The sequence below is a fragment of the Medicago sativa genome, chromosome 1 (assembly GCF_051527215.1).
Source record: "Medicago sativa cultivar Bolivia chromosome 1, Bolivia_mono, whole genome shotgun sequence".
NCBI lineage: Eukaryota > Viridiplantae > Streptophyta > Magnoliopsida > Fabales > Fabaceae > Medicago > Medicago sativa.
In genome coordinates, this window is record NC_140749.1 from 66,468,061 (window position 1) to 66,490,876 (window position 22,816).

A 22,816-nucleotide genomic window follows, 5' to 3' on the forward strand; every position below is an offset into this window, starting at 1 on the left:
TTGATTACATAGCATGTTCTCTGTTGGTCCATTCAACATATTCTTTGAGAGCCTTGGTAAGTAGATAGTACGAGAAAGTAAACAAAAGATGACAACATCATACAATTAATTGCGTGAATTGATGCTTTCCATTGTGAATCTCTCATATCTCCATTGAACCAACCTCCACCATTCAAACAGGAACATATCCAGAAAAGCGGGGCGTAATTTATTTGTGATTAGACCAAAAAAAAAAAAAAATTGTGACGTCTAATTTAGTCATTGAAAAAATAAAAACAATTTTAATCCTTAAAAAAAAAAAAAAACTATCCTAGATGTAATTTTTTTAGTTGACTTTCGGACATAAGCCTAGCCTTGTATAACGAAACATATGTATTTCTAAATTTATTCTCAAAGCGGAAAGCAGAGGGAGGATATGTGATGGTGATGATATCTCGGTTTGGTATAACAAGTAGATTGCAAATGATGTTACATATGTTCCACAGGTTGATGGATATTTTCCGCTAACTGATCTAAGAGTATCGGATTGCATGCTACATGATCGCAAGAAATAGAATCTACCTTTCATGCAGTCAATTTTTTATCAGCAGGTAGTTAAACATATAGTGAACACACCACTCTATCCATCAGTGATGGCAAATCGACTCATCTGGAGAGAGAGAGAGAGAGAGAGAGAGAGAGAGAGAGAATTATGGCGAATACTCTGTTCGTAGTGCATACCGTTTCCGTGTGCAATAATTAATTGATATATCACACTTTAAGGTACAAGGCTCTTGGAATCTAATTTGGAAGATCAAGATTCCCCCAAACGTAAAAGCACTTTATGTGGCGAATCTGTAAGAATTGTTTACCAACTCATGTACGTCTAAAAGATAAAGAAGTCAAATGTGTCCTATGAATCGTATATTGTGCATGGTGGACAGTGAGGATACACTTCATTTATTTTTTCAATGTCCAAGTAGCTTAAATGTTTGAAGTATGTTGCCTTTCTTTTCTTCTATTTTTATTTTGATACAACTAGATATGGGTAGCAAGAATATTATCTTCAAAGCATTACAAGATTTATCTAAGGAAGATGAGGCTTTATTTTGTTGTGTGTTGTGGAGTATCTGGAAACAAAGAAACAACAAGTGTGGAGATAAAATATATTTTACTACAATGTAAATTACAAAATATAAAAATAAAATATATTTTATAATATATAGAGAAATGTTTTCAATGTACGTGAATTTCAAACCATTGAATTCACCTAAGCCAACGAAGGAAAAAAATTGTAATATGAAGGTAAAAGGTGACTAAGTTGGGCGCGTTTGATCTACTAAATTGATCTTCAAAATATTTTCCAATTTCACATCATGATTCAATTTTACGTTCCATGTTCTTGGTAATTATGACGGTGACACCAATAACAACTATGGTGAATACCATTGTCATCACAATTACACAGTTACCTAATAGTCTAACAGATCCACATTCCTCACTATCTGATGCATATATTAACATTGAAATATAAAACACTAAAAACTTAGGAGAAAACTTGAACACAAAAAATGAGCATGACAATATGGGTTCGAAAAGAAGATGAATGTGAGGAAGAAATATGAGAGGGTAAGGTTGAAAATTTAAAAAGAGTTGAAAGACATTTTCATCAAATTGGGCTGTAACTTTATGTTCAAGGGGTGTAACTAGAATGAATGTTTTGTTTATACTTTGTTATGGATGGAATATATGGGATACAATTAGTAGATTTTTATATTTTTGATTTAGTTTATCTTTACAAAATTGGTTTATAATGTGAGAGTGTCACTTTTAATAAACTCATTTTCAATTCTATTTTTGTTATGTGGAACTTAAATATTTCTCAATACACTCTCTCACGTCTAGGATTATTGAGCTTGGTGCATGAAAATAAATGATATGTGTCCCAAATCGATATGCGTTGATACAATAATAAGTGTCTATATTAGGTGATTGTTCATCTCCCCTCCTTATATGCTCATATCTGTCAAAATGCACTGCCGAAAGCTAGCTTCTGATAGTATATTTTATCTAAGAGCATTGCTATATTTCGCAAGAGGAATCCTCCCGAATGCAGTGCCTAGCAGAAAACACGGTGGGATGGCGGAAAACAAGGAAGCCAAAGCCACTAAAATTTGCCAACCGTCTCGTGAACTCATTCGCTATCCATTCCTTCGTTACACATAGCATTATTGTTTATCTAAACATACATTGCCGAAAGCTAGCTTCGGATAAGAGCCCGCAGTTTTGGGGGTTGGATGAGCAATCACTTTTATATTGTATTTGACTTATCTTAACAAAATCGGATTGTAAGGTGAAGAGTATCACTTTTTATAAACTTATTCAGGCATGTGGGACTTGAGTTTTTTTCAATTTATTCCCTCACACCCAACATGATTGGCTTTGATAACTATATTACATCTCTATTCATGTTTTACATTTATTCTCGGTGGAACTTGAGCTTTTTCCAATCACATTAGTCCCTGCATGATCTTTGTAATTCTTTAACTGATGGAGAAAACAGTCAAACATATTTGTAATACTGGCTGCTGATAAAGTCAATTTGCAAAAGTTTCATACCAAGAGAATTTCAAATCTCAAACCAGTGAAACTTTCATCAACTACTTACTTTTTATTAGGAATTTTATCTTACAAAAAGGAGTCCTCAAAATCCTACAATTATTTCACAAAACATAGTACCAGAATGTCATAAAAGCAGCAATGCCACTTAAAATACAAATTGTATCCAACCTACTTTCACTTCTCATCTTCTCCTCTTTTAACTCATTTTGCACTTTTGAGTACATATGACAAGATTCAATAACTTCACTATAATTCTTGCTCCTTCTGCAGCTAAGTGCTTCTTTAAGAATATGCAAACTGTTTTTTCCATTAACATGAGCACCTTCCATGTCTTCCAACTGCATGCTAAGTTCTGTTAATTTTAGTGTAGTTTCAAACCCCTCTTCTTCGATGTGAACCACTCTAAACTTCATAGCAAGGATACATTGAACTACTTGAGAAGGAAGAATGTCTTTAGCCGGTAGAACCGATCCGAATCGGATGACAAAGTCTTTATCCGTTGGCCAATGTCTTTGACCGTCAAGAGGACTCCAGCTAGCAAGATTAGCCGCTTGCTTTATTTTCTTGTTTACTAATATCCAACTAAGAAGGAGACCGTCACGAAGCTCGTGCCATAGTTTCCCGTCTTTCCTTTCCCTTTCCATTGATGTAATCGGTGGAAGACCGTCGGAGACAGAAAGGGTCACCTCCCCGTCATTGTTATCATCTCTATCAGCGTAAGTGAGAAGATCGATACGAAAAGGACAGTTGTAGAACCAACCACCGTTGTCGTTTGCATTTGGAATTCCAGATAGAACTTTGGAGCAGATTGGTTTCTCCTTAAACCTAATGTCTACGATGGATACAAAATCTGATGGGGTGATGCTTTCAAATTCATTTGTATCTCCGTAATATTCGGCTTCAGTCCAATCATCAGGGTACTCAAGATGGTTGTTCCACTGATACTCTCCGACCTCCTTGTTTACAATAAGAGGAAAACAATCAGCGTAGAATTTTCTGAAACCGCCAATGGATGCTATTAAACTTTTGACATCCTCCCTATTGGTTGAAGGCCACATGGATGCACATACATTTTCCCATAAACACTCTTCTTTTGAGATGGAACAAAATGCTGCACATGTACAAGCTAAACTAGCCAATGCAGGGCCATCAAGTCGTCGTAATATGTCGTAGAAGAGATCACTACTTAATGAGTTCATGCTATCAATCGGTGCGATTGACATAGTAACAATCCTGGCTGTCAAAAAATAACAGATTAAAAAAAAAATTAGAACATGCATTCTTTAGAATACAAGATAACAAATTAAAATAGAGATTTTCACACATTAAACGATAATGGGGCATAAAATGTTTTGCTATCATGGAATGCACAATTATGTTAAGACTAGTGCGCCAGAACAGAGCCCTCAAGGACTCACACGAGCAAGTTAGTTTATCAGAACCACCAAAACTTTGCATAGTTTCAATAAAAATTCATGAAATTTCGGTAATCCAAACAAATGAGTTGCAGACTTAAAGGTTGAATTCAAAATAAATGCGAGCATTCTAAAAACCAAAAATATTGTTATTGCCAATGACAAATAATATATCATGTAGACGCTCCAATACCACAGATCAGTCAAGATAAATGAACAGTGATAGATACTGCAATTACAAATACACCAGAAATGTGCTATGCATGTGTCTAAATTGACTAGTAAAGTCGTGAGTTTATTTTGAACCTGTTCTTGTGCATCTAAGATGTAGTCTAAGTAATACAGTGAAGACAAATGACAGTGTTGAATTACTCTCTCCGTTCATTTTTAGGTGTCGTTTTTACAAAAATCAATGAACCTATTAAAGTTTGCTATTTTTCCATAAAAAATTTCATATCTTTCATATATTACTCTTCACTGTATATAACTCAATTCATATCTTAACAACAAGTTCAGCAAGCTCCCCTAAAAAAAAGTTCAGTAAGCAGTTGCATCAGTTTCATGTTCATGACTATACATTTACAACAACATTTAATTGATGGCAGGTCCTACTAAAGGCATCAGATAATAAGATTTCAAAGGAGAACCAAAACATTTTACTCAACTTCATACATCATGGGCACATTCAATCAATAACTCTAAGGAGTGGCCTAGGGCCTGCCTGAGTTGAAAGGTCAATACCATTGAAATTGATTTATTGATTTTGTGTTTGAAAACAAGTCAAAAATGAAATTAGGTGTAAAACTATCGAATACATCCAAAAAAAAATTATGAGCGAATACTAATACATCCAACTTATTACATTAAATACTAATAGTTTCCTACAAACTCACCACTTAGAATTAGACATTGACGGACGGGGGCAAGATTTTATATGATAAATATTTATAGAAATTTTTTAGCAATGCAAAAATTATATAGTAATAACATCATTATAATTGAGCAAAATACTCGAGATTATAATCACTATCCTATTATATATTAGAAAAATTAAAGACTCGTCAACATCTACAAGTTAAAATTGTTCTTTACGTGTCTTTATATTTAAAAAGTTGGTGGAAATTATTCAAAATTTCATATCAAATGCATTTACACATATGATTTTATAAAATTCATGAGCGAAACTCTTTTTTATGGTATAAATTTCTATTTAATGGTGGAAATCTATTATTTTAAGAGGTGGCAAACATTAAAATATCAAACGCTTAACAAATATAACCAGACGAGTACTAGGGGCAGTTGCCCCCAATCCACTATGCCTAGATCCGTGGCTGGAATTAAAGAAAATTCACCACTGACTTTCAGTTTCCCAGAAATTTTGAATTTCATCAAGTTGTACTTTTAAAAAAAGTTATCAACTTATGTGTAAGTTACAATTTAATCATAGCTCAACATACATTATGACCATGTTTGGATAAGCAGCTTAATTAAACAAGTATAGCATATGCAATTTTCATATCAACGTTTAAGTATAAGTTATATTTATAACAAAACATAAAGTAAGTCAAATTAGATGTAAACTCGGTGGTAAGGGTTTGACTTTCTTTGTAAAAATGTCAAATTGTTTTCCTGTAAGCTAAGTTATCTTGGAGATTTTATGAAAATAAGCTGAATACAGCTTACATATATGCCATAACATCTACCAAACAATTTCATAAGTACTAGTGTCGGTTGATAAATTCAAATAACTCTAAACCCTTTATACATGCTAGTAGCATAATACCCTATTACAACAACATCACAAATTGACCAATAAACCTAAACAAGATTGAGAAAAACCAAACATATATGGAACATGAACACTATATTGTCAAATTTAGCAAGTCAAAATTGTAACAAAAGACAGAGAAAAAAATTGTGAGTTGTAGTTACTTACCTTAAATATAACACCCGCTTAATGATCAACAACACAAGAAAACTGTCTGAAACAGAATAAGCCAAAACAGGAACATAAGAAGCAGAGGAAGTGAAAGAAGAGAAAATAAAATGATTTTGAAGACAACCCAGAAGAGTGAATATAAAGAAAAAAACAATAATCTAAAAAGATTGGGTTAAGGGTCACAATCTATATAGTTAAGTTTAGGAAGAAAGGTGTTGGTACTTTGTTCTACTTTGTTTGTCTGATTGTGGTTCTCAATCTTAGAAAGACACGAATCATGAACACGAGGCAGTTTGTTTCTGAAGTGAACTCAACCCTTTTTATGGTCTCCACCTATCATATTTTGACACGACCAAGCCCCTCTTTATCACAAGATTTTTTGAGAAAATATCTACAGTATTGTCAGAAAGAGACAAATAATCTGATACTATACTATCATTTTATTTTAGGATTTAAAGGATATGCTCAAGCTCAACTAATCATAAAATAATTGTACTTTGATATGTAACGAAAATTCACTATTTTGAACCAAGTGATTCTGCTCAATGAAATGATTAATGAACTTGAGGAAAAGATAAATTGTTCTGCTTATTCCTAAATGAAACAACTATTTATTAGATTTTATTAATTTTCTAACTAAATTCTAAATTATTAGAGCTCTTTTTTCCTTAAAATCAGAGGATTAATACAACAAAATAAAAAAAATAAAAAATACTGTTTTGTCACATAACTCCACAATATTTGAATGTTAGTTTAAAGTTGTTTTATATTTTAACAAAAAAAAAAAGTTGTTTTATATTTTCATGGTTCAACTCTTCATTTTATTTAAATTTGAGCAAAATAATAAGTGTTAAGTTATCTTTAAATTATTCCCTAAAAAAAAGTTATCTTTAAATTATAAAAAAAATATTGTAAAACAAAAATTAATCTTCAAATTATTATGTCCAAAAAAAGTATATGAGAATTCAAGTTAGTTTTTAAAGTATATAAAAATATGTCTTTGATAAAATTAACCTTCCCGTCACACTTTTGGGAGATTAGTCACTTTAGTCCCTGAATAGGAAAAGAATCGTCACTTTAGTCCCTGAATGCAGATAAATTGCAAAATAGTCCCTAAATGTAGACTCTGTTGGTCAATTTAGTCCCTGAATGCAGACTCCGTTAGTCAATTTAGTCCCTGAATATATTCTCTGTTCGTCACTTTAGTCTCTGAAATTGCCAACTGAGTCTACATTCAGGGACTATTTTGCAATTTATCTGTATTCAGGGACTAAAGTGACTACTCATTTCCCATTCTGGGACTAAAGTAACTAACTCCCCATGCTTTTTTACTTGTCTTTGATCAAACTTAAACCAAAGATTTTTACCTCTTAATTTATTTCGAGCCCTAATTTTAGAGTTAATTTCCACTCCGTAGACTTGCAAATTGTCGGTTTCTTTAAACCCACCGGGCTTTGATGTGGACCCATCACCCCATCACAATTTTTTATGCAACACATGAACCACCACTCCTATAATATTTAGAGTATTACTTTTTCCACCCTATGCATTTCCTCGTGCGCCCTATTTTTTTTCAATTTTGCCCCTGTTCCGGATTACATTGTTAGAATTTTGCAGATGTTTCCGGATTTTAAATTCCGGAATAATGTTTTACCAGAAGTAAAAATAAAATAACAAGCGAATAAAAATAATAAACAGAAATAAAAAGACATAAGCATAAAAAGAAATCATTTTATTAATATATGAACAATACATTACAATAATTTTCAAGCTTTCAAGCTTTTTAAGCTTATTACATCCTAAAACTATTTCTAATCCTACCCTATTACATAAGCTATACTAGTGGCTCCAGCTCTAACTCCAGCCACTGATAGAGAGGAAAGAGGGTGGGAGGAAAGAAGATGGTGGGGAAGAAGAAATGATGTTGGTGGGGAGACAGAGGGGGCACAAGTGTCTCTAGGGAAAAAGAGACCATGATGGTCAACATGACACCCAGGAAAACCAACCTCAGATTCAGACTGACCCCTACCCTATTGGCCGATCATATGACCCCTGATGGATTTCCAAAGAGGCCTCTTTCTATGAAAGGCCAACGATGGAAACACATCGTTGTAGAAGAGGAGAAGAGAAGAAAGTGTGAAATTTTTTGAGAAAATGAACCATATTTATAGGGGAGGGGGATAAAAAACGTGTGGGAGGCCATAATTACAGTCAAAAAACGTGTAAAAACACGTTTTTACACGTTGGCCACCGCCCAAAACGTTTGAAAAACGTTTTCTTTGTGGTGCAGACCACCGGCCAAAAGCTTCTAGTGCAATCCAGAATATATAATCCGGAATGCACATACATTCCAGATTATATATTCCGGAAAGATACGATCATGGGGTGAACCAAAGGAGAACTTGGGACTGTGTATGGTGATGGTTGGTTTGGATTTTAAAATCCAGATTGCTTCAGCATTGGATTCTTTTGTGTGTCCCACATTGCACCGACAATTTTCGTGGTCCACAACGCCCATATACCTCTATAAATAGGGGTCCCTGTTTTCATTACAAGTAAACTACAACGCCAAGATACCTCGGCAACATGGAATTCCCTAGCTTTGATCCGAACACCAAGCTACAGCAGTCTACTACAACGGTGGAACACCACCCCATATGTTTAGGATTTGCGACGATGTCACCCTCTCTGGGCTGAAGGATGAGCTGGATCAAATCAACCGTCAACTCAACCACAGAGACACGAGGAGGGTGGTCGGTGTTGAATATCGATGTCCATTGTCCGACTCAGCCGGATCTCTACGCTTCAGCCGGATGAAACTCACAAACGACGGCGACGTGAGAACCATGTTCTCTGTCTTTGGTCAGCACAGCGCTAGAGGACCGATCGAGTTGGACGCTTCGTTGGTTAGATCTACTGAACAAATTCTGAAAAGTTTGCACCGGCCCAGGAATTACGAAGAGATCAGGGCTCTGCTTGAGGGACCAGAGGAGGAAGAAGTTAGTTTAGATGATCCGTGATAATGTGTTATGTTTTAATTAATCGCGTGTTGCATGTTGTTTTAATTGCGTGTTAGTTATGTGTTGTTGAATTAAGTTGTTGCATTATGTTTTAATTGCGTGTTAGTTATCTGTTGTTGAATTTAATTGCGTGTTTTATTATGTTTTAATTTACGACAAAGATGTTTATTTAATCGATAAATTAACCAAATATATGCTTTTCGGATGACTATATCCAAAAAAACATAGGGCGTAAGTGTATTCCGAAAAACGAAATCCGGAATGGCTCAGCATAGGATTCTTTTGTATGGACCACATTGCACTAAGAGTTTATGTGGTCCACAACATCCAAGGACCTCTATAAATACACCCTCTCCGGTTTTGATCTTCAATACCAGCAAAACACATAAACACACCAAAGCAAACCATGCAAATTTTTGTCATCAAGTTGAGGATCTTTCTCATGCTGTTTTAAATATATAGATCTCTATATAACGGCATGATGAAGATCCTCAGCATGCTGTCAAAAATATATAGATAGTCCTTGATGCATCCTTGATAGATAGATAACTCAAAAATATCAAGAGGTTTCTATGAGTTAGATCTTGCTGCCTGCTAGATGAATATGTCATTTGGCAAGGCAGCAGGATCTAACTCAAAGAAATCCTCTTGAAAACACCTTGCCTTTCTTCATTGTGTTGCAGATCTAACTCCAAAGAAGAGGTTCTTATGAACTCGATCATGTCGGCCTGCAGATCGTAACATGTCAGTTGGCAGGCTGGCAGGATCGAGTTCAAAAGCTCCTCTTCGAACCACCTTCCCAAAAGATTCATCATTTATGTTATTCTGGTGCAGTTCGGACTATATAATCCGGAAATACTTCATGCATTCCGGATTATAAAATCCAGAACCACTCAGTAACAATTTGGCCGGTGACGTTTCACCAAAGCTTTGGCCGGTTAGTGGAGTTTTAAAGCGTTTTTTGGACGGTTTTGAATGAAAAACACGTTTTCTTTGACTTCTAAATGACCTAGGACTTGTTTTAGGCTATAAAAAGGCTTGGATAACATTTTCCTTCATTCTTCTTCACCTCCTTTCATACATTTTCTTCAAAAAAATTTAGTTTTTTAGGTAGGTTTTAGGAGTGTTTGTGGTGTCATGGTCACTGTTGACCGCTCATACGACCCCTGCAATTGCATTTCAGCTTATGCGGGGGTCGTATAACAGTCAACAGAGACCCTTGACATCAAAGAAAGACACAAATTATTCATATTGTATTTGTCCAGATTTTATAATCCGGAAACACTAACAATCTGGTTCGGAATATGTAATCCAGACCAGGAGTATTTTTGGAATTTTTGCTGGGCGCGCGAGAAGACAGTAGGGTGGGAAAAGTAAAACTCTAATATTTATCTAGGATGACCTTATCATTATTAATAAATATACTTGCATTTACCTCATGCTTTTTTCTTTCGTATCTTCAAGATTTTTTTTTCTCCTGATTCGGTTGAGATGCACTGGTCAAGTGCTTATGCCTATTATGTCTTTTTTTGACCGACATCTAGTGACCAAAATCTTACGAAACATCTTCCTGGTTCATTTGCCAAATGTTCTCATGATCTAAATGTATATTCACCATAGAAATCAGGTTTGTTGATTATTGCACTTCTGAAACCTGTCCTGAACCGTAGACAAACTTGCTTTTCGTATGGCAGATTCCGTCTCCTTAGAAGAAGAAACTCTCACAAGATAAAAAAAAAAATAAAATGAGAACTCTATCTGTCGCTTTATTCTCATAAAAAAGCACAATGTCAAGAAAAATATCAAGGTCATAGCATATATTCAAATTAGAGCATCAAATCAATTAATCATGATTTCAAGATATACATAGTTTTATTACCCCTTCTTATTATTAATATTTGATTTCCTAAATGAACATGATATGTAAGAGTAGTGCTATTCATCTAGAAGGATTATATTGCGAATCATTCCCGAAAAGTAATTGGCCAATAAAATATGAGAAAACATGCGAGGTCAATGGGTGTAATTTATGAAATATAAAGGCTTAATAGCAGTTTTGGCCTCCTATGTTTCAAGAAGTTGCGATTTTGGTCTCCTAACTAAAATAATTTGATTTTGGTCCCCTATGTTTTGCCTCCTTTGCACTTTTGGCCCCCTAGGCCAATTTTGACCAAGTCAATGCTGACGTGGCGCCACATGTGTAATTTTTTTATTCAGAATTTGTTCAGTAGATCTAACCAACGAAGCGTCCAACTCGATCGGTCCTCTAGCGCTGTGCTGACCAAAGACAGAGAACATGGTTCTCACGTCGCCGTCGTTTGTGAGTTTCATCCGGCTGAAGCGTAGAGATCCGGTTGAGTCGGACAATGGACATCGATATTCAACACCGACCACCCTCCTCGTGTCTCTGTGGTTGAGTTGACGGTTGATTTGATCCAGCTCATCCTTCAGCCCGGAGAGGGTGACATCGTCGCGAATCCTAAACAGATTGGGTGGTGTTCCACCGTTGTAGTAGACTGCCGCTAGCTTGGTGTTCAGATCAAAGCTAGGGAATTCCATGTTGCCGAGGTATCTGAGCGTTGTAGTTTACTTGTAATGAAAACAGTGACCCCTATTCATAGAGGTATATGGGCGTTGTGGACCACGAAAATTGTCGGTGCAATGTGGGACACACAAAAGAATCCAATGTTGAAGCAATCCGGATTTTAAAATCCGAACCAACCATCACCATACACAGTCCCAAGTTCTCCTTTGGTTCACCCCATGATCGTATCTTTCCGGAATATATAATCTGAAATGTATGTGCATTCCGGATTATATATTCTGGATTGCACCAGAAGCTTTTGGCCGGTGGTCTGCACCACAAAGAAAACGTTTTTCAAACGTTTTGGGCGGTGGACAACGTGTAAAAATGTGTTTTTACACGTTTTTTGACTGTAATTATGGCCTCCCACACGTTTTTTATCCCCCCTCCCCTATAAATATGGTTCATTTTCTCAAAAAATTTCACACTTTCTTCTCTTCTCCTCTTCTACAACGATGTGTTTCCATCGTTGGCCTTTCATAGAAATAGGCCTCTTTGGAAATCCATCAGGGGTCATATGATCGGCCAATAGGGTAGGGGTCAGTCTGAATCTGAGGTTGGTTTTCCTAGGTGTCATGTTGACCATCATGGTCTCTTGTTCCCTAGAGGCACCTGTGCCCCCTCTGTCTCCCCACCAACATCATTTCTTCTTCCCCGCCATCTTCTTTCCTCCCAACCTCTTTCCTCTCCATCAGTGGCTGGAGTTAGAGCTGGAGCCACTAGTATAGCTTATGTAATCGGATAGGATTAGAAATAGTTTTAGGATGTAATAAGCTTAAAAAGCTTGAAAGCTTGAAAATTACACACGTGGCGCCGCGTCAGCATTGACTTGGTCAAAATTGGCCTAGGGGGCCAAAAGTGCAAAGGGGGCAAAACATAGGGGTCCAAAATCGAATTATTTTAGTTAGAGGGCCAAAATCGCAACTTCTGTAAACATAGGGGGCCAAAACTGCTATTAAGTCAAATATAAATTATATAATATGTGATTAGGCACTCGTGATTTTGTCGTGAGATATTCTCTCGCGACAAACATCAATTTCCGATATGTAATTATAGTTTATAGGGTCTTGCCACTCTTTAAGGATGTTAAATTTTAAAAAATATTCATTTTTTTGAGGAAAAAAAATATTCATTTAAAAAGTTAACTATTACAATTTCTAATGCATTAAATACGAATTTCCTTAAAATGGAAACACAAAAGCACGTGACATATACCACCTCACTCCAGAGTCCGCCCGTTAGCATTTCCCTAGTTCGTTACAATGCGTAACATAATTTTATTTTTACATCTCATTTTTTTTGTCAAGTTTTTTTTTTTGACAAATCTCATTTTTTATTTGTCAAGTTTTACATCTCATATTAGAGTGTGTTTTATTTATTTCTTGCTACTAGTTAAGCTAGTTTTAATTTTGTTGAGACATGGGGTGGTATATGTCACGTGCTTTTGTGTTTCCATTATGATGGTTGGAAAATTTTGGCCTCATTTAAAGAAAGAACAAGTCAACTAAAATACCTAAATAAATGTGTTGAAATTAAAATACTCCCGTCTTATTCAACCTAACAAATTTGGGCAACGCGTATTCAATATTTTCTCGCATGTAGGGACGGGAATAGGTTAGGTCGAGCTAGGCTTTGCAAGGTCTAAGTCTGGCCTGCCATATTTTTTTAAAGCTTGAGTCTGGTCTGCGGCCTGTCATAGGTCTACCTTTTAGGCATGAGTCTGGCCTTCTGAAAGCTTGATATTATCTGTTAGCCTGTTTGAAAGCCTATATTTTATGAACATCTATAAGTAAGCAATGTAATCTAAGTTTAAATGGACTAGCGAACTAATAGTTCAATTAGATTAATATCTCTTTTGATAATCAACAGGAGGTATTAGGGAAATCCACTATATATTGTATCATATTTCTATTCAAGTTTATAATAATACATTTATATATTCAAAAAATTAATGTATACTAATAAAGCTTAAATTATTGAAAAAATCTACAAATTTATATTTTAATTCAAAGTACAAAATATAATATAATAATAAATAATATTATTCATATTACTTAAATAGGCCGGCCTAATAGGCTTAAGAGGCCTTTTGAGAGGCATGTGACCTGACCTTTTAAGCTAAATAGGCTTAAAAAAAAGTCTAGGCCTTCTCTATTTAAGAAAAAAGTCTGATCTGATCTGGCCTGTCGTAGGCTAGGCTAGACCTGTAGGCCGGCCTAGCCTATTCCCATCCCTACTCGCATGCATACATCTGAATTAATCATTAATTTTAGATGAGAAAAATCACCCAGCTAATGAATGCACAAGGTTAGGGTTTTTTTTATAGGAAAATGTTAACCAGTGCCCCGGGGCACTGGTTAAGGAAGCCAAATGTAGTAATATTACATTGAAACTTGTGCATTCAAGGTTATAAAAGTATAAAAAGTGACATTTTTAATTTAAAACTTTTCCTTTTAACTTTCTTAACCAGTGCACCGGGGCACTGGTACAAGCTTGGATTGATTGCAAAAATACTAGTTGTTTGCTAACGAGGGCTTCTAGTGCATTCTTTAAGGATTTTAAAATTAGAAATTATTGTATACAAAAAATTAAATATTTTAATTTATAACACGATTATACAAATTTTCATAAAAAAATATTATTTAAAAGTCTTAAAGAATACTCAGAAAACTCGTTAGCATTTCTCATTTCTCATATCTTTAATGCTGCTACACAGCCTTTTTTCATACTTGTACACCTAACCCTCCCACTCTAACAAAAACTAAAATAGACAAAAATCTCATATTCACCTTTTTCTTTGAAATACCCCAATGATTGCCTCCTCTTATTTTACAATATGTTTTTATATACACCGCCAAACGAAAAATTGAATTTTAATACATTTCGTAAAACTCAAGTTTTAGATTATATAATACATCAATCATTTTTTTTAATTAATATTATGTAATTTCTAAACTTGGTTTTGCAGTAAGTTATTTCTCAAAAAAAAAATATATATAGGGAGTCTCATAAAACTCGATAAACTATTTCATAAAACTCGTCATAGTTTACTATCAATTCCATAAAACTATAGAAATATGAGATGAAGAAGTTGTGGTAATTCCATAAAAATGAGTGAGAATAAAATTTTAAGATGTGATGATTCCATAAAAATTAGTGAGAATAAAATTTAGAGTTAATACGTTTTTACCCCCCTGTAATATAGGCGAGTTCCGGTTTTCCCCCCTGTAAAAAAGATTCTTTCGATTCCAACCTTGTAATATAAAGATTCCGTCGAAAACCCCCTGGTCGAATATTGGACCCCCCCAGCTGATGACGTGGCGCATTGAGTCACCCTTTTCTGCTGACGTGGCGTGCTGACTGTATAATTATTTTTATTTTTTATTTTTTTTTATAGGGTATACGTGGCATTTGTCATTTGTTTATGACTTTACCCCCTGTAATTTAGGCGAGTTCCAGTTTTCCCCCTGTAAAAATTTTAAAAATAAAAAATAAAATCTGGAAAATTTTAAAAAAATAATTATTTTTAAAAAAAAATGCTGGAAAATTAATAAAAATTGAAAATAATGAAAAAAATACTGAAAAAATTTTAAAAAATTAAAAATCTGGAAAAAAAAAAAAATCGCATGACATGTGTGTATATACATACCACATCATTAAATCATTTTAATAATAAAAATTAAAAACTGAAAATCTTTTAAAAACAACAAAAAATCAGATTATTTTTTTAAAAAAATAAAAGATTGATTTTTTTTAAATTTTAAAAATAACAAAAAATCAGACTATTTTTTTCGAAAAATAAAATAAAAAAGCAGAAAAGACATTTAGATTTTTTTTCGAAATTAAAAAAATTGGAAAAAAGTTCGGATTTTTTTTGAAATTTAGAAGATATTTAAAAATACTGGAATTTAATTTTCAAAATAAAAAATGTTTAGATTTTTTTGCGAAATAAAAAAACTGGAAAATATTTAAAATTTTAAAAATCTGGATCAATAACTGGAATCTATTTGATAAAACATAAACCGTTGCATTTTAGACGTCTATTGTAAGTAATAGTGCACTATAACTACCCGATATTTTTTCCTTTCTTCATCTTATTCTCTTATCACCTTCATCATCTTCATCAATATTAATAAAAAAATACCCAGAAAAAAGCATACCCTGAAAAATTTCGTCAATATTCAGGATGTATGTTAATGGGGGGTTGCCTTAGGAAAACATGTTTTTTTGCAATAATAAATAAATTACTGAAGAATAAAATTGGTTTTGAAATATGATTAGAGAAATGATTAGGTCTTTCGTATCATCTATTCATCACTTATTAGTAATCTGCACCTAAATCATATGATTGTTAATCGGTTTACGACAATTAAAAAAACAGCTCAGATCAATCCCATAACTCAAAGCCCTTTTCTCTAATTATAATTCCCTAAAATCAATTATATTGGGTAAGAATCAAAAAAGCATTACGTACAATTTATACTGAATAAACTATAATAACTTTCATGGTCATGAGTTAGAACAAAATCATTTATGACCTAATCATAAAGGAATTAGTTAGACATCATCAAAGGAATAAACAACATAAAAGAGAAAATAAACCTGAAGACTGAACAATTTTTTTATTTTCAATTTTTATTAATTTTCCAGAATTTTTTTTAAAAAATAATTATTTTTTAAAATTTTCCATATTTTATTTTTTATTTTTAAAATTTTTACAGGGGGAAAAACTGGAACTCGCCTAAATTACAGGGGGTAAAGACTTAAAAAAATGACAAATGCCACGTGTACCCTATAAAAAAAATAAAAAATAAAATTAATTATACAGTCAGCACGCCACGTCAGCAGAAAAGGGTGACTCAGCGCGCCACGTCACGCCACGTCATCAGCTGGGGGGTCCAATATTCGACCGGGGGGGTTTTCGACGGAATCTTTATATTACAAGGTTGGAATCGAAAGAATCTTTTTTACAGGGGGAAAACCGGAACTCGCCTATATTACAGGGGGGTAAAAACGTATTAACCCTAAAATTTAAGATGATTAAAAGTGAATTGTGGAAATGAGAGGATTATGCATATGGTTATTTCAACAAAACAAGGACTAAAGTGTACGGTAAAAAATAGATGTGTCTGCGATTCTTATCCATTAAATTGTTGCACATTATTTTTTAACAAGGGAAATGCTTCTGGCCATGCCAACCAGCGTGCTCATTATGCATTTGTAGTTGCCTTTCATTTTTCTAGCTTCTTGCTAATTACTTTTGCCTTTGTTTTCATAAGCTACCAAAGCACTAATTATCTGTGCTGTCTTCATTCAAAGGAGTAAAACCAGCAAGTCAAAAAAAGATCTAGCTTAACTCATTTAATTATAAAAAAAATAAAGTCTTCAAAGGAGTAAACAATAAGTAACAAAGGAGTATAACCTGCAAAACGAACATGATCCAGCTTTGCTCATTTATTTAATTATAAAAAGATTTGACACCAACCAGTCTAAATTTAACTTTCTTTAATACAATTATCTTTTGATGCAGACTACCCAACAATATAAATTTCAATGAAACTAGCGCCGTTTGTAGCTCAATTATCAGTCTAATCCAACTGGCTTAAACAATGAGTGATTATAGTCTTATAGTAACACATAACCATCACCTACCATTGTCATGAGACTATAAGGGTGACAAATGACACTCTTTCAATCATCCTGTAATAAGCTAGCACTCTTTAAAATTGAACAGATTATGAGACAACTATGACTTTTACAATAATGAACTAAACAAACAGGGACAACCAGGGGCCAACTACTAATAGCTAGACTTTTGCTAATACACAGTACCTAGGTTATTTTTGGAGATGGATTATGTCATTCACATTTTACAAATGAATATAAACTTGAAAATTTATGCCGTTCGGATATAAACTTCCAAAAGATCTAGATTTCATAGCAAAACATGGGTGCAATAGTTTCAGAGGAGTACAATCTCTTTCAACACTCTGTATAACACTCACTCTTTCATTGATATAATCAATGAGTCCTACACTTTGAAAATGAGTCTCACATAAAGTGTTAGGACCTACAATTATTTTAACAATAAATTTTTTAACAACGGTGTCAGATGTGTTGATGAATTGGTTGAGGAGATTAAAGTGTTATCCTGGCGTTGGTCAATGTACATGATCAATATGCCGCCGTGTTTGTTCTTTGAATGGTCGTGGAATCCTAAAGATTGCCTTTTGCGGTTATCGTAATTGTTGCTGTGGTTGCAGTTGAGTCTCGGTGTTGTGATCAGCGCGGTGTGGCTGCTGCTGTGTTTTTTTTTCTTCTTCTTTTCTTTTCAGATTTTTGGGACTGTTGTTTTCACAGCAGCTGTTTTTGTGGAGGCCGTTTTTTGTATCAGCCTGCTGTTGTGTTTTGGTGATGTGGTCGGCGCGGTTTGGCTGCTACTGCGGTTGTTCAGGTTTTTGGGTTTGCTGTTATCACAGCAGCTGTTCTTGTGGAGGGCGTTATTTGGTATCAGCCTGCTGGTGTGTTTCTCCCTTTTGGCTATTTCGGTGCTCTTTGTCCTCCCTGGTGATGTCTGTTTTTTGCTGCTGGCGGTGATGCAATTGTATGCGTGGGTAGTCCATGTTTTAGGTGTCTTTTTGGTCTGATACCTTGTTTTTGGTGGTTGTTCTCAGGGATACATTAGCATCATGTAATTTTAGCTTGGAATGGGCTATTGTTTGTGCTGGTTTTTTAGGCAGTGCCTATAGGGGCAGTTTTTTTGGGAGTTTTGGTGATTTTTATCGGCCGTTTTGTCTATATACAACACCTTAATGGTATGTTGCTCTTGCCTTTTCGGCTGTTCTCGCAAATGTTTTTGGTGCGCCTTGCACGCATTCGTAGTAATAATATTTGCTGTTTCAAAAAAAAAATATAGCCAATACAAGAGGGAGTGTAAGAAAGATGGTTAAAAACATAGTGTTGCTAGCATTTCTCTTGCCCTGCAATTTTTATCATGCAGTGTAACAAAACTCATCCTAATTGATTATAAGATCCATTTCCCTTAGTTAAGATGATAAAAACATATATGCAGACTTTAGTTGAGACTTGAGTGGTGTTAGGTATCCTTTATAAGTCAACAAAGTAGTACTCAGTTAAAGAACTCAGAAAGGAATTATACAAAAGAACTTGAAAGCACTTGTTCAAATATAATGGCAATGTAAGCAAAGCCAACATAACTATTCAGCAAGAACACTCTTTAGATGTCCACAAGACCACTCATAAATTCCTCCCAACACAACCATATGGCACAAAAATTCTGAATATGCAATTCAACGACCGCGGCCACGACCACGTCCACGCCCTCGACCGCGCCCACGCCCCAAAGGCTTCCCTGAAAATGAAATTAAAACGTTGAAAACCAAAAACCAGATGGCAGCCAACCAGAATAAAAATTGCAGCAAGTCAGATAATGTAAAGTACCAGCAGTTGGCTTCTTAGGCTTGACCCTAGGTGCCTCTTCAACCAGCAAAGTCTCAAGATTCAAGCTGTCAGGAAGGATATAATAACGAATGTTGTTACCCCTCACACTGAGATGATCCAGAGTCACTGGGTTTTTCCCCTTCAGTGTTAGTTTAACTGTTTTCAAATGTGTGTTCATGCTGATATCAACACCTGTAGCATAGCAACAAGTCAAGACTCAGGAACAACACAACTATAGCTTCAAAACACAGATGATCTCGTCCCAAAATTAAAAGACTTAGATATATTAAATGGAAAGCTATATATTTAGAAACTTTGCAACATCTGCCAGCCAGTATGGTTTTACTATTAACTGTCAAGGAAAATCCCTGGTGCTTGACTAGTATTATATTTGGATTATAAGCAAGCAGTATAAGACATGCAAAATTATAATGCATGATTCAATTCTTATAAGCCTCCATAAAAGAAAGTAATTGCGTTCAACTGTTGACTAACAATTCATGAAGCTGGTAACACCTGAGCCCAACACATCACAAACTTTAGCACGAACAAAGATAAGATAACAAACATAATATATAACTTATAAAATTCTATTTACCTAACAAAGTAAAACTAAATCCAGGTGTGTTGAATAGAAAATTCAAAAGCTTAAGCTGTGTGAGGTTTAATAAGAAGCTGGGGATGAGATTGGTGTGTTTCTAAAAAAATGGCTTAGATTAGGTAAAAGGACATTGCTGAATGTTACGAAAACTAAAATCACGAAAACGGGAAATGTATGAATGATTTGACTGGCTCGTTTTGATATTTTTTCAATGCATGATTTCCATCAAAGCATAACTACACGCTGCATCTTTAAAACAACACCTATCCTTTTCTTGCAATTCGTGAGATTGTTTCGGAATATATAATACTTCTCTTAGGTAAAATGCATAGGCTGATATGGGGATCAACAACTGGTAATTCTAAATTAAGATTATTAAGCATACTCCTTCAGTCCAATTGTCCAAAAACAACAAGGCTGGATTCTACTTACTTCTATATAACATATAAAAGAGATACATTTGCAACCCAAGAAACGCTTAAACTCCAGAGTTTAATATGTAGAGCGATGCTAATGTCAATCGCTCTGACACTCTCTCTTGAACACACTTGCAATCATAAAGCCACGCCAACCACTTTCTTAGACCATGTAATTGGCAACTGGTTCAACCTTTTCCCCTCATCCCATTATCTCTCTGAAACTGCAAACCACCGTCACCAGTCCACCACTATCCCTCAACCTCACCCACCACCCTTTCCCCTGCATAATGGATTGCTCTATGAAACATGGTATTTTCCATTCAAATTAATTTTTTTCATTAAATATCTGAATTGAATTTTTACAGTTTTAGAATATGTTTTAATGTGTTTTTACTTTCAGAATCTTAACAAGTCTTCCTTGAACTTTAAAATAAATAAAATTAGAGAAATCAAACAATAGTTTAAAAAAAAAAAAAAAACAATTAAAGAACCAACCAACAAATTAAGAAAACACATATCGTCATGGCAATCCAACTGTATCTCTTTTACATTGGTAAGTCACCATCTCACTACCATCCTCTTCTTTTCCCATTCAAGCTCTCTCTTGTTAACTCAACTATCAAAAATACTAAACCCATTTTCGTTCACTACCACAAATCGTGAGTCGCAGCCTCGAGCTTTGCTTCATAGAATGTTAGAAGAAGAAAGGGCAAACAACAAAAGGCTAGCGTGATACTGAAATCAAAATTTTAGACACCTGTGGAACCGATAAATGGTTTTAAAAAATAGGCGATGTGGCTTGATTGTTGAGTGAGTGTTTTACTAGGAGAGTGTGTGAGAGAGATTGAACATAGCACTTCTCTAATATGTATCTTGCCAAATTGTATGTAATAGGGAACAAACACCATTGGACTATTCCAAGCCTGAACTTAAGTGAGTGGCAACAATTAACTTCTATTTTACATTAAACATTATCATCATCATCATCATCATTGTGACAGAAAACAAAAGTTTATCAAAAAGAAAACAAAGCAAAAGACTTGAGCAGAAGAGTTGAAGAGAAAACATAAATGAATACAATCTTATTATATGGTAGCAAATTTACTTCTAACATCATGATATACATCCATTGAATTAGGAAGAGGGAAATATCATGATATCATAATTTCCATTTCTCTCTTGGACACTGTTTGTAAGGGGAGAGGAAAGCTTTGGATAAAAGGAAGGAGGAAAGGAAAATGGAAGAAAGGATAGCCCCCCCCCCCCCCAACCCCAACTTGAATAGAGGGTTTGTTTTTCTTCATAACATAAAATCCCCTCAAAAATTGTATTGAAAGAGGGTTTAGATAAATTCTTCAAACCTAATCTATGCTGTTATAATACTCTCTACATTAACAATATATTAATTATAAACATTCATTTATCATTCTCTACATAAACACGCACAAAAAACATGGAAGATTTCTCTATTTTTCCCCTAATCTTCTCTCCCCAAACTCTCCCTTCCCCTCCCCTCTGAACTCGCAAACAGAGCCTTAGAGTGTATTTGTGAGTTGGTTTTTGGAGGGGATGACTTTGGATGACCAAGTCTATTATGATATGATATTTCAAAAAAATTAACAGAACAACATCATATTATATGGTCATGTATCAAGTTGTTCTTTCAATTTTTTTAAAATATGAAATATAAATTAAAATATAGACTTGGCACTCCAAAATCCAACTCGCAAACACACCCTTAGAAAAATGACAGTGTAATCAGCTATTCGTTGTTGCACAACAGGAATGTGTACATACAAGAATCAACAGCAACAACGATATAATCAGATAGCTTGATTGTAGTACAAAATATAAGAAACTATAAATTACAAAGCATAAAATGGATCTTAACCCTCAGCACTTAAACTATCAGTTTGCAAATGATACTTAACCATATTCAAAGTAAGCACCTATTTAAATATATATATATATATATATATATATATATATATATATATATATATATATATATATATATATATATATATATTTAAAATTCAAGAAGGGTTTAACGGGTTTAGAAAATTCAATGCTGATTAAAGGTTATGATGATAAACGCAATTATTGATAAATGAGAAATCTTTGAGCGCAAAGGGGTTTTAGGGTTTAACGGCGTGAACAGTATATATGTATAATGACAGTAAAGAGGAAGAAGAAAGGGTTAGGACGAACCTGTAATGGTGCCATGAACAATTGTACCGTTCTTGAGCTCGATCGATACGGTTTCGTTGTTCAATTTCATCAGAAACCTGTTCCGATTATCAAAGAAACACTGTCAGCTTCAAAAAAAAATCAACAGAGAGAGTGAAAATAAGAAGTTGATAGAAATGGAGAGGGAAAAGATAGACCTGACGAGCTTCATGGCGGCGATGGGGCGGAAGATGAGCACCGGTTCTCGACTTCAACAACCACGAAGGGAGGGGGGGGGGGGGGGTCAGTAGTGACGCTAGTCGCTCTTGCACAAGTGTTTTGTTTTAGGCTCTCCGAGTACGACACCGTTTTGGTATTGCCCTTATGTATACCTCCTCCTATGTTACTTCTTTTTAGATTTATAAAAAAAAGATAAGATATTTTTACATGACATACAAAATACTATCTTATAAGTCTAATTAAATTTGATTTACTTAAGTAAATTTGATTTACTTAAGTAAATTTAGTATTTTTATAAAATATTAAACAAGTATTGGAAAAAACAAACTAAAACCAACAAAAGCCAAATTTGGAGTAGTACAACACT

General features: G+C 34.4%; 3 protein-coding genes across 5 annotated transcripts; all 3 read right to left on the reverse strand.

The window, feature by feature from the left end:
• Nucleotides 1-2,630: 2,630 nt before the first annotated feature.
• On the reverse strand, nt 2,631-6,290 carry LOC146956546 (F-box protein At2g27310-like). Of its 3 annotated transcripts, none has more exons than XM_085729389.1 (3): nt 6,178-6,290; nt 5,953-5,998; nt 2,631-3,838 (listed from the first exon to the last, which is right to left on the reverse strand). In XM_085729389.1, exon 3 carries the CDS (start codon nt 3,822-3,824, stop codon nt 2,703-2,705), a length of 1,122 nt encoding a protein of 373 aa, XP_085585515.1. In that variant the 5' UTR covers nt 3,825-3,838; nt 5,953-5,998; nt 6,178-6,290; the 3' UTR covers nt 2,631-2,702. The 3 variants fall into 3 exon arrangements, with proteins under 3 accessions (XP_085585515.1, XP_085585519.1, XP_085585512.1); XM_085729393.1 differs by having other exon boundaries at nt 2,631-3,834; nt 6,178-6,279; XM_085729386.1 differs by lacking the exon at nt 6,178-6,290 and having other exon boundaries at nt 5,953-6,118.
• Nucleotides 6,291-8,753: 2,463 nt separating this feature from the next.
• LOC146956547 (uncharacterized) lies at nt 8,754-11,534 on the reverse strand. Its single transcript, XM_085749458.1, has 2 exons — nt 11,214-11,534; nt 8,754-8,882 (listed from the first exon to the last, which is right to left on the reverse strand). The coding sequence occupies exons 1-2, from the start codon at nt 11,532-11,534 to the stop codon at nt 8,754-8,756; spliced, it is 450 nt and encodes a 149-aa protein (XP_085605584.1).
• Nucleotides 11,535-18,650: 7,116 nt separating this feature from the next.
• LOC146956548 (small nuclear ribonucleoprotein SmD1b-like) lies at nt 18,651-22,564 on the reverse strand. The gene is made up of 4 exons (XM_085729399.1): nt 22,428-22,564; nt 22,252-22,328; nt 19,021-19,212; nt 18,651-18,931 (listed from the first exon to the last, which is right to left on the reverse strand). Exons 1-4 carry the CDS (start codon nt 22,439-22,441, stop codon nt 18,870-18,872), a joined length of 345 nt encoding a protein of 114 aa, XP_085585525.1. The 5' UTR covers nt 22,442-22,564; the 3' UTR covers nt 18,651-18,869.
• Between the last annotated feature and the right edge of the window lie 252 nt (nt 22,565-22,816).

What these genes read in the sequence shown, in the direction of transcription:
- LOC146956548 (XM_085729399.1), bottom strand. An exon ending in TGTTCATGGCACCATTACAG is followed by an intron (nt 19,213 to 22,251) that starts GTTCGTCCTAAC and finishes GCTATGCTACAG; the next exon opens with GTGTTGATATCAGCATGAAC. An exon ending in GCCTAAGAAGCCAACTGCTG is followed by an intron (nt 18,932 to 19,020) that starts GTACTTTACATT and finishes TTTCATTTTCAG; the next exon opens with GGAAGCCTTTGGGGCGTGGG.
- LOC146956546 (XM_085729389.1), bottom strand. Translation starts at nt 3,824, where the DNA reads ATGTCAATCGCACCGATTGATAGCATGAACTCATTAAGTAGTGATCTC.
- LOC146956547 (XM_085749458.1), bottom strand. Translation starts at nt 11,534, where the DNA reads ATGGAATTCCCTAGCTTTGATCTGAACACCAAGCTAGCGGCAGTCTAC. An exon ending in TCGAGTTGGACGCTTCGTTG is followed by an intron (nt 8,883 to 11,213) that starts GTTAGATCTACT and finishes CAAACTTTTCAG; the next exon opens with AATTTGTTCAGTAGATCTAA.